Source organism: Alosa alosa, chromosome 10 (genome assembly GCF_017589495.1).
Source record: "Alosa alosa isolate M-15738 ecotype Scorff River chromosome 10, AALO_Geno_1.1, whole genome shotgun sequence".
In the NCBI taxonomy this organism is placed as follows: Eukaryota; Metazoa; Chordata; class Actinopteri; order Clupeiformes; family Clupeidae; genus Alosa; species Alosa alosa.
The window spans coordinates 21,491,977-21,503,861 of record NC_063198.1 but is presented as its reverse complement, the minus strand read 5'-3'; the positions used below and the strand labels follow the sequence as shown (position 1 = coordinate 21,503,861).

At 42.9% G+C, this 11,885-nt stretch overlaps 1 protein-coding gene and 1 long non-coding RNA gene across 2 annotated transcripts; both read right to left on the bottom strand.

The window, feature by feature from the left end:
- Window positions 1-7,147: 7,147 nt before the first annotated feature.
- LOC125302245 lies at window positions 7,148-8,267 on the bottom strand. The gene is made up of 3 exons (XR_007194871.1): window positions 8,188-8,267; window positions 7,648-7,730; window positions 7,148-7,418 (listed from the first exon to the last, which is right to left on the bottom strand). It is a non-coding gene; the product is annotated as an uncharacterized LOC125302245 (long non-coding RNA).
- A 974-nt stretch (window positions 8,268-9,241) lies between these two features.
- On the bottom strand, window positions 9,242-11,560 carry LOC125302226 (EEF1A lysine methyltransferase 3-like). Its single transcript, XM_048255316.1, has 3 exons — window positions 11,236-11,560; window positions 11,040-11,151; window positions 9,242-10,270 (listed from the first exon to the last, which is right to left on the bottom strand). Exons 1-3 carry the CDS (start codon window positions 11,389-11,391, stop codon window positions 9,876-9,878), a joined length of 663 nt encoding a protein of 220 aa, XP_048111273.1. The 5' UTR covers window positions 11,392-11,560; the 3' UTR covers window positions 9,242-9,875.
- Window positions 11,561-11,885: the final 325 nt, after the last annotated feature.

The window sequence follows — 11,885 nt, the reverse complement described above, 5'->3', positions numbered from 1 at the left end:
ATGAGAAAGAGAGAGAAAGAAAGAGGGAGTTAAAGAAACAGAGAGATTTGAGATGAGGGAGAGACAGACAGATAGACACTCACTCACACACACACACACACACACACACACACACACACACACGAAACAGTGTAACAGAAAAAAAACAAACTACAATGAGTAGAAGACAGAGACTCCAATGAGTAGAAGAATGAGACAGAATAAGACGAGTCAGTTGAACTCTTAGGGCGGGAAAGGAGGGTAAGGGGCGGGATGGGGGGTTAGAGGATATGCAATCAGTCTGATCACGCTGAAGCCAAGTTTCTTCACTAATCTGTGAATTCCAGCACACTATTATCTCCATATCGCACATAACGGAACACACATTAGCCTTGTGAACACACCCAGCATCAACAACGAACTCAGCACAATATTGACCACATCAGGGCAATACACCACATTAGATACACATTTACCACATTCAATTCAATTCACCACATCATGTACACATTCACCAAATTCAATTCAATTCACCACATCAGGTAGGGTAAGCGTACCCAGCCCACCAAAATCTGAGTTCAGGTATTTTTCATACTGACATAGTTTATTAACATAATTATTTGTTAAAATGTAAGATTAATCAGGTACACATTCGCTTGTTCATTTATATGTCTATCCATACATCTTCAGACAACTTTTAAAGGAGAATCATGCACAAGGCTAAATGTCACAGTACCATTTCTTTACCTCTTATTTGTGTGTGTCATGTGGCAAATAGCTGCATAACAACAAAACTACATCAGGGATCCAAGTGACCACTGTGTCAACCCACACACTCAACACACATTAACTCAAGAGTAACCAAAAGTTACGTCTGTCCCCTGCAGCTATCCCAAAACACACCACATCAGCTCAGTTTTCCAGTCTATGACAGCAGACTGAATAAAAGGGGCATTAAGGTCAGATGGCAGGCAGACAATGCAAATTGTTTCAGAGAAGCATGCCAAAATGTCACAGAGTAGAAAGATTGATCAGCAAATGCACCAATGCCTTTCAACATGTCACATTTCTCATCACAGCTCAAGGCTTTTATCAAAATTGGCAGAGTGGATGTGTGTCTGGGGGGAGTGGGGGAGGCAAAGTCCTTGAGATTTTAAAAAACGTGGAAAAACCTACAGTATGCTGGCTTCCCAGTCTGGAACATTAACCACAAAATCTGATGCATAATGACTTAACGTAAATCAATGGGCTCTGGCAAGCACAGATATGCCTCTATTTAATCTTACAACACGTTATTCAGTCTAAGCAACAAATGTATGTTTTGATGAAAGTGGAAGCATGCAAAAACAACAAAACAATGTGTAGAAAAGATAGGCCTACTACCAATTCTGAAAAGGAAAATCCTCCCAGACCTGCTGCTACCTAGGCCAGAGGATCTCAATCGTTTAAGGTCTAATTAAGGCACACTAATGTTCAAACCAAAATACTAAGGCACACCTATTTATTATTGTTACTATTATTACCAGGAATACGACACACATAATTATAGGGTACTAGCAGCTCCAGCACCACATTCATTTGTTTCTATTCAGTTTTTTGTTGCTAGAACACGAAGGTGGAAAAGTTTCTAAATCAGGCAAATGCAATCCTAACAACCGTGTGTATAGGTGGATGACTAAATATAAGTACTCTACACTGTTACAGTTTGATAAGTAGCTGCTAACGTTATTACTCCTGAACTTTTTCACATGGCACTCTCTAACCTTGTCGGCAAATGATTCTCATAAGACATTGTCTGACAGGGTAAGCTCACTGAATTTATCGTTAGCTACTCTCTCTTTGGATCAAAGTTAACAGACCCACTGCCTAGCAGGGCCATTATTCTCGCAGGTAAGCTAGCCAGCTAACAAGCATGACCTAACTTTACGGGGGAGCTGCCTGGTGATCTTACGTCAAAATTAGCTAATGTGGCGTGATGTCGGTTGTACAACAGTGTTACATTGGGTCTTGTATATCAAACGTTAACTGCCATACATACACAAATCTGGCCACCAAGCTTTGACCGTGGAAAGGCAGGTTAGCGGCACTTATTGCTAGAAGCTAGCTAGTTAGTGATACATATTGCAAGGATCAATGTGGAAAAGAAAGCGTGATCACAGTAAACATAGTGAAACAAGGCACTTACCTGAGCGTCACTTATGCGCATATATAGCTGTTAGTTTGGGGCAACTGTTGTAGTTAGGCATACTCGAGAAAAATGTCCATGACACAAGATAGGGAACGTTAGCTAGTAAAGTGCCGAAGACATGACACATTTTCCATTAAAACCACGCCTCCATTTGATGTCAAAGTTAAGGACCCGGAAGTCTTGACTTTAATTCAGGCTCGCATGATTATTTTACTGTAGGCTACAGAATTAGTCAACCCCATGTGCATGTAATATTAAATGTACATATAGAAATTAATGCTTATCAAAAATAATATCAATCTTTCGAAATACATTTTACAAACTAATCGCAAGCGAATACAGTCGGCATCTAGTGATAATCGTGGTTACCGCCATGGGTTTTCAACTAAAAAGGATTCGTTGACCTCTAGTGGTTTGTGATTGCAATTGCAGGGGATCCATTCATAGACGGTAAAAGAAGGATCATACGTTTGAAGGTGGATTCTGCACATGAAGATTAAATAAAAGGTCAGACGATTGTGTTTGGTATTGAAAACATGCTTACACAAGATGTATCAGTTCAGTTGTAATATTAACTTATCGAGAGTGTCCCCCCTTGAAGAAGGGAGAATAAATGCACATGCATGATGGGCTATTTATGACAGATGACAGCTCTATTTTATTTAAAATTGCTCATAGATCTTACATAAATATTATATTCTGATGACAAGTGTTATTATACACAGCAAATAAACATGAACAAGAACAGGTCAGGTGTATTACAAAACACTGCAAATATGTGCTTTTTAATGTATTCTCCTGTTAAAAGCATGCGAGTCCCTATTCAAGTCCACTGTTCACTGTTTTGTATTATAATGACTTTTAAAAAATGAAGCCAAACATTATTGAAATAGAATATTCTACACCAAATATTTTATTTTGGTCATAGCTACCTTGTGCATACATTTCATACACTTCAATTACTATATATTAGTTAGCTAGCTCTGGTAGTGTTATTAAAGCTGTTTCCAGCCATTTGCAATATGAGACTCCTGAAATTACTTCCACACTATTTACTATATTCTGTTATTTGGCTCAGTCACCATTCTGTCCTCAGTATAATTATCACCTATGTCTTCCTGTGCATCATCAGTGGCAAGGCTCTTTTCTGATTCAGTTAAATCCTCTGGTTGGCCCCTCTCCCCTTCTGAATGACAAAGAGACTCTCTCGCATCAGTATGGTCACCCAGTTCTTCATAATCAGTGGTATGAATTTGGGTGCACTCCATGTTGCCCTCATTTCCGTTGGACAAAATGGTTGCCTGTGGCTCTATTTCACCATTTCTCCAGTCTCCAGTGATGTCTGTGGGTGAAGCTTCAGTGACACCTTCAGCCTCATCTTCTTCACTCTTACTCTCAGTCTGGTCTCGATGGGTTATCAAATCCTCCGTTCTTTGTTCCTCTGCCTCTGTCTCCAACAGTCTGTCCTCTCCCTCTCCCATGATGACTGTGTCTCTAGAGGCATGGCTATCAGAGCTGCTGACAGATAATGTATCTTCTTCTGTAGACCTTTTGCTGTCTTTCTCACTCTGTGCCACCAAACTAAACGATCCCACATCATCCTGTCTAACTGTCCAAGCGTCATGCTCTAACAGTGAGTCTTCATCCAGGCCTAAAGCTGTGACATCCGAACAAATACTCTCTGGATTTTCCCATAATTCTACCACTTCCTCCTCCTCATTTTCTGAGTCTGGTGCGGTGTGCTTTCGGATGCGGTGCACGGCATCCCAGAGAGACTTTGGGTACTGCGGCTCCTCTCTGAGAGGAGATGGTTCCGATGGCACAGGGGCAGCCGTTTTAGTGAGGGCCTCTGAGTCCAGAGATCCAGGACGCTTGGGAGGTGGACTTGAGGGAGGGGATGGAGTCACAGCGGGAGATGTGGGAGAATGACAGGGAGGTTGGGAAGGGCTTGAGCCAGCTGGAGGAGAAACAGAGAGAGCAGGAGGCGGGCTTGAGGGAGGAGGTGAGATGGAGAGTGGTGGAGTGACAGAGCAGGTGGTGGAGGAGTTTGATGGAGGCGGAGGAGTCAGAAGCAGAGGTGGAGGAGAAAGAGGGGGTGGGGGAGGAAGGGTTGGGTGGGGTAGAGGGGATACAGAGGGTGAGAGGGGCACAGAGGGAGTCGGGGCTGGGGAGGGAAACCTACAGTCAGGATATTCTGTGGGAGAGGCAGGGGTCACCAATGGACCAGTTTCATCAGAGGTTGGGAGCAGGTCTGTTTCTGAAAGACATTCAGGATCTGTAATAGGTGGAGGCGGAGGGGAGCCAGAGGGGGCTTCTGGGACTGATTCAATGCAGGTAATCACAGGGAGTGTTAGATCTGGGTGTTGATGATGAGGAAGAGTTAGAAAGTAATTGTGGCTGACAATCAGAGTTGTTCTGAGCTGAGGTTAGACACATGGTTACAGAGGGTACCAAAGACTCTTCAGTCAACTGATCCTCTAACTCCAGGCTATCTTGAGGAGTGAGGTCAGGGGAGGTTCTGTTTGGAACATCTATTTCTTCAAGGGTGTTGTTTTTTGTATCACTGGAACAATTAATGCCTTCTTCTTCATGCTCATCACTATGAAGTGGTTGATGAATAGTGAAGTCACTGCAGTCATTCATTTCGGTTGTAAGTGAAGCCACTATAGTCGCCTCATTTTGCTCCTGAAAGATTGCTTCAGAATCATGTTCATCAGTGTCCAGAGTTGCTGGCAAACCCTCCATGGGGCAGTCAGAACATTCTTCTTGTTTTGTATCAGGTTTCCATGACAGTGCACCTTCCGTTTCTACCTTATTAGAAGATTCCTGACTGCTGGATTCTAAACATGGAATTGCCAGAATTCTGATTGCCCTTTCCTCCAATGATTCTTTTTCTGGACTGATTGGTAGAGATGGTGCTGGTTCTGAATCCAGAGACTGCCTTTTTTCAATCTGATCTGTCAAATCTTTGGGTAAGTTTGTATCGGATGTCTCAAGCTCAGATTGAGTACCCTTACATGCCTCATTTTGGTTTTGAGAATCCCATAGCCCTTTGCTGAGTGTATCATCATCATTAGGTGGTGGAGAACTCTCAGCTACATCATTATGCTCTAGAACTGGAAGGCCATGGCTAACAGGCTTGGGGTCTTGGACCAAATTGTCATTTGTAGCAGATTCATGCTCAGCCTCAGATGGACTGCAAGGCATTGAGGAAACATACTTAACATGTTCCTTTTTAGGCGGGAAGATGAACTCTACTCTGACAACAACACAGGTTGCATCAATGACTAAAATGCCATTGCCGTCATCTGAGGTCAAATCATTTTTGACTTTATTTTGCTTTAATTCTTCATTATTTGCTTTGTCATTTGGGTCTAGCTTGCAGGAAGCGCCTATGCCATCTTTAGCTGTGTCATCCTTTTGCTCGGTAGTGCATTTTGATTGGCAAGGTGCCTTTGGTTCTCTCCACAAAGGGAACTTAACTGACGTCTCACTCTGTGGTGGCGTGTCTGCCTGTCGGGTTTGGGGCGATGATGATGATGCCGGGTTGGTGCATTCTTTTGAGGAAGCCTCTGAGCTTCTACTTCTGATTGGTAGGCTATTGAAATTCCTCCTCCCACCTGGAAGCTTTGAGCCACATTTCTGGATGGCCCTAAGCAGTTCCTCTCGATGCGCGACTGCTTTTTCGTCATCCACCCAGTGCTGGTCCCTTCTCAGTTTTGGTTTCGGGTCGCTGTCTGTCCTGTAAACAGGTGTGTGAGAGGGCACACTGGACGTAGAGGAGCTGGGTAGATGGTCAGGGGCAGCTATTCCCATGTCAACTTCGTCTGGTAGCTGTGGTGTGATTTGGCTCTCCCCTGACCCCTGTGGGTTCTTGTGTGTCTGAACCCCCTCAGCCACACCAGGGAGGGGTGTGACGGCATACAAGGGCAAAGACTGGGCTTTCAGCGGGTCCTCTGGGGATCTGGACAAGCCTGCTAGGCTACCCATGCGTGACACCAAGCAAAAAATGGTTTCTCCTCCTCGTCTTTTCTTCACCTTGGTTCTGGTGTTCACCAGAATGTCTGGAGGTATCCCAGCTGAGGCCTCTGTGAGCTGAGGCAGTGTTTGGCTTTGTGGCGGAGCATACATTTCAGAGAGTTGGGGGGGTGGTCTACTGGTGCCAGCTGTGCTGTCCCATGATCTTAGCGTAGGTGGATCTTGGTGTCCGCTGCTATCATACGCCAGGTGGCTCTCAGTTCTTCTTCTCCATTTCGTCTGCTCCATGTCCTCCACGCTGTTCCTCTGCAGTTGGGGTTGCACAGTGTGCTCATGCCTTCTCATGACTGGCAAGGTGCAATAGTTCTGTCTGCCTCTGAACTGTTGTTCCCAAACAGGGTCCGCTATTGCCATGTTTTCTTTAGTCACTTGGGGCCGAATAGGTGGGTGCTGCGGCAGCATTGCCGATGGGCTTCCATTTTGTGAAGGGCCGTATGGAGGCGGCGGAATGTAGCAAGGTGGGTAACTGAATATCCTTTTCTGGAGGTTTTCCTTCACATTCACCCCGGATGTCTTTTCGGGATCTGGGAGTCCCGGAGGAGCCTTGTATGGAGGAGGCTGGTGGGCATCCGGTCTCTCCCAGTGCCTATATTCTCTTGTCTCATAAGGTAATCCTGTCACGCTGGTCATGGGTCTTTGGTATGTTTCACCTCCGTAACTGCTTGCTGGCCACTCCCGGGCCGGTTGGCTTGTCCTTGCACCCTGAGCTGCGCCCCACAGGCCTGCCTCGAGCCGCTTCCTCCTGGGGAGAGAGTGGCAGTAGCGGGTGGCCCAGGCCTCCAACTCCCGGTAACTGCTGCTGCTGAGGCTTCTCTTGGCACCCTCTTTCCGGTAGTGTACGGGTTTTTGGGAATGAGAGAGGGACTCCCATCTCTCTCTCTCCCTCTGCATCGCTCTCTCCCTCTCCCTCTCCCTCTCCCTCTCACGTTCTCTCTCCTGCCTCTCCCTCTGTGCTCTGTACACATCTCTAGACAGCCAATCCCTCTCTAATCTCTCTGGTACGGTCTGTTCTCCAAGTCCCTGTCGCCGAGCTTGGCTCTCTAGGGTGAAGGGGAACTGGTGAGAAGTTCCTTGCTCTGCCCAGTTGCTGTAGTCCTGCAGCACCCCTCCTGTCCGGGATCCTGGCATTGTCCAGTAGCTGGGTTCACACACACGCTCGGGCTGCTCATATAAGTACTGATGATAATCTGCAGCATGCCTCTTTTCTTGATAGCTATCAGGAGGAAAAAAAGGTATTCATATCTCTGTTGACACTGTAGTTTTATCTGTCTTTTGAAAATCAGGTTATATTGTGCTAAGCAGATATCAGACAAATGAGTAAGTTTAAATATAATGCTGAATATAGCATCAATGCATTACTATGCAGTCATAACCCATTTCAGCTCTTATTTAAATTATCAGGTAAACAAAAAAATTAGACATTTCTGAGCTTGACAACTTACGGTTGTGAAAAGTATCGTCCTGGAACAGTTCCAAATTTGCCATGTTGGGTTGCCTGTCCCTGAGTCCCTGTCCAGAATGCCATCTGTTAAGTTTTAAACCCAAAGATCAAACTCTACAACCACCAACTTATTACTGTTGATACTGTTGGCTACATACAACATGTTATAAGTGTATTATACTTACACAAGGCACACAGAAGCGCTCACATGTTAAACTCACAATGATATGTATTTCCCATTTAGACTCTCAATTACAATTGTAAACACAGGGAAGTGATCTTAGAAACTTCCCTGTTTTACTTTTTTCTAATAGCAAATAATCAAGTTTAACACAGTTTTAAATATCCTTAACTGACTTCTATCTTTCACCTGTAAAATCCATCCAAAACACAATTTGTTCCATAAAATAATTTAAATTACATCAACACAATGACTAGCAGTTCTTATTTATGAAGACATTCTAAAATATGTAAAGTTTTTACTTTTTTTTTCATTTTGCCTTATAATGATATCAACACTAAACAGAAAAATCATACCCACCTCTGAGGTGATTTTGCAGATATAGGGAGCTCTTATCCACCAGACTGTGTGCAACTCTCCAAACTAAGCTGGCAACTTGCTTTAAAAAGTGAGTGTTTGTGATGGCTTCTCCGCCCCTTGTGTTCTTGGCCTCCCTCTCTGGCAGCCTCTCCCCCACATTAATGTCCAAGGCCCCCTAGGGTAGTTTGTTTACGTTCAGATTCTCCAAAGAACTCTTTAATTAAGTCTATGAAGTAACTGCCGCCCTTCATGTCGCTATAGGTCTCTTTTGAGTGATAGGACTGCAGAATGTGTGTAAGTGTGTGGATGAGAGAGAGAGAGAGAGAGAGAGAGAGAGAGAGGAGAGAGACAGAGAGATGTCACATCTATTGTGTTGACCTGGTGACATGCACTGAATCTGGATACACAGAAGCTCACACAGACATGTGCACCCCCCCACCCCCCACACACACACACACACTCACCAGGCAACCCACACCAATGTGACACAGCAGAAAAAAAAGCAGCAAATGCTGTGCTCAGCATATTTTGAAGTCAATTGTTGAAGCAACAAAGCCAATGTGTCTCCAATGAGTTTATTGGGCAAATGACTTAACCAATGGAATTACAAAGGAAATAGTTGTGAATAAAAAGGGTATGCACATAGTGCACATGGTAAGTCTGAGAACAAAAATGATTTACACTAAGAATATTTGAGTTCCAATTTACTTGACATTTGTGGGAGCCAACAAATAAGCCATGTTTTAAAGCAGGCCTCGCATTCACATTCAGAAAATATGACACACACAGACACGCTTAACAGAACTTTATGTTAGAATATAACGGGCCAATTTGTCCAGTATTTTAGTGTTGTGTTAATATCCCAATGATGAACTCTGAAAAGTATCTGAATAGAGGTATATGTATATAGGACCTCTGTCACTCTCATAAGTGTGTACTGCTTGCATTAATAATCATATTGGAGGAGAGAGCACACAGTTTGACTGTAGATAGGGATCTGTTGTTTTCTCCTCTGAGCGGTAGTGCATGGGGGCTGCTCTCGCTTTCTTTGAAACTCCCCAGCGGAACAAACAGGCTTTTCTTTCTGAACAGAAATTCAGTGCATCAGCACAGAGCAGGAGGAAAAAAACGATGAAAGGATGCACTCGTTTAGCAACCAGGGTGCCACTGATAGCAAAATCTGTCTGTGTGGACAAAAAAAATATTTGCCTTTGGACGGAACCACCGGCTGTACTGTTTATTCATGTCTCATTGCACTTTTCAGTCAATTAAAAACATACCATTTGAAGTTGAAAGATATTTATGACAAAATCGTGAAGCACCATATACTCTATAAACTCTTAATTTCAACAATGATGTTAAACACATGTAAAAACAAAGAAAAAGGCAAAAATGTGTAGTAATTAAACATAAATGTCATTGTCAAAGCTTAAAAAGTAAACTTGTCACTGAATGGTTCAACATGAAAATGATGGACTCAATGGATTTGCTTCCGCTGTATGTATGTCTGTATCAAGCACTACAATTTAAAAAAATCCAATTTACCACTATATGCGCTGTTATTCCAAAGTGTAAAAAATGTGTAACTTTGGTTAAGGTATTATAAATGTGTATGTTCAGTTGTGGTTCATCTTTGAAACCTTAGATAGGAAACATGGAGGAATCTTTTTGAACACTGATGCAAGCGGTCATACATCTCTCAGTGTGGCCCGGTAAATATTTATGTTCTGCTCTTGGTCACGTTGCACCAACTCAACTTGGAATTTCTGAGGCAGGTCATCGTCATAAAAACAGGGAGTTCCATGCTCCTTGCGCATCTTGGATGACAGGTACACCACCGCTCCATCCTCGCACAGGTGAGTGAGAGTCTCTAAGAGAAGTGGGTAAGTGTCAGACAGGTAGACGATGTCTGCACCTAGCACCAGGTCCCAGTCTGAGGGGAAGTTCTTCTGATCCTGACCCCAGGACAGAGGGACCACAGTGGGCTCGACAGAGGGCCAGCCCCCTGAAGGTGTGTTGGCAGAGACATTGCTCTGGAGTTGTGGGACAGCAAGTGGCAAATCTGTGATTGTTACATCAGCTCCTGTGGAGGAAAAAAGAGAGACCTATTATAGAAACATAATTTACAACTCTTGACCATATTTCCAAATGCTTTCCATTGTAGACAAATATCTGGCAGGTAGGCTACATGCAGCATTCATGTAGGATGTATATGAAAGTCTTGTGTCAGACTGATCAGAAAGAGGAGTAGTTTTTGAAAAATAGTATAATGCAAAGTGCAATGGTAGAAATGGTACGAAATACAAGGTGTGTAGTAACGATAAAGTAGGCTATATATATACAGTGTGTTAGCGAACATTACCTATATATATACCATATATATATACAGCTATATATATAGTGTGTGAACGTTAGCGAACATTACCAGGAGTTATACAGCATACAATAGTTTCTGAATATATTCTCTCTGATTTCTCTTTCTCCTCTCTATCTCTTAAAGATGTATTGTTTGGCTTCTTTTCATATCCGACATCTAAATCCAACCAATTCTATATTATCAACCTAATTTAATACTAGCTAAAGCACATATTCACAAAATGAAATGTTCTAGTTCCAAACCTTCCTTTATAGCATTTGAACAAGAATCCAGGCAATACATTCTTATTCTCTAAGAACTCCAAAGCTCTCAAAACCCTTGATCTATGTGTATTATTCAACATATTTCTTTCCTAACTGTATGATTTATAAGTGATAGGCTACCACACAATAGTGTAGTTATGCCCCCTACTGGATGAACGTGATAATACAGTTCAAAGATCAGATCAGTATGAGGAACTCGAGGGATGATTTACCTAACCGTGCTGCCAAGATTCCCACAATACCAGTTCCAGCACCTAACTCGATTATCTTCTTTCCCTTCAAAGGAAAGCGCTTCTCTTCAAAGAAGCGACATAAATGGAGAGCCTAAAACAAAAACATTAGATAACTTGACAACTCAGAACAGAATTCTTCAGAACTTAAAAGAAACATGTAATATTATATACTTACAGCATCCCACACTGGAGCAGCCACCCCCAAGTTGGCGCTAAAAGCCTGATTGATTTTGAACTCCTCGCCACAAAATGTATAGACACAATCCGCTGAAAATGTTTCATCGAATAAATCGTCATCAACAGGGAAGATGTTTTCTTGATCTTCGTTCATAGCAGTATGCTATAGGCTTTTGAATGGCGAAAGCGGTCGGCAAACTGTTATGGGGTCTGACATGAACGTGCAAAGCCTTTCAATGAAAGTGTTTATATATCGATATGTGAAATGAACTGTAGGTTACGAATAAGCTGAATGTTTACTAAATGTGCACGTGTAGCACCATTTGCTTAGCTGACTGGGTTGACGTCACATTCATGCGACAAGTTTAACAGCTGACCAGTAGGCTACACAAGTGTGCTTGCTTCTTTGTGTTAGTGCATTTTTTTCATTAAATGTTTCAATTCACACACCAAGTGGCATAACGGCAGCTTTCAATATAGCAACAATTCAGTGAACTTGTGGCAGTGACGGATCTCTCACAGAGATTTTGGATACATTAAATTAGTATGATTCAATAGGCTATCTGAATTTGACATAGATATTTTTTCAGGTCTAGGCCTATATATTTTGATATAGTTGTTGTTATGACATAGTTTTTTTGATGTCCA

Coding starts and splice junctions, on each gene's coding strand:
- LOC125302226 (XM_048255316.1), bottom strand. CDS start 11,391: ATGAACGAAGATCAAGAAAACATCTTCCCTGTTGATGACGATTTATTC. Junction 11,152..11,235: donor CTGCTCCAGTGTGGGATGCT/GTAAGTATATAA, acceptor TTTTTGTTTTAG/GCTCTCCATTTATGTCGCTT. Junction 10,271..11,039: donor AATCTTGGCAGCACGGTTAG/GTAAATCATCCC, acceptor TTTCCTCCACAG/GAGCTGATGTAACAATCACA.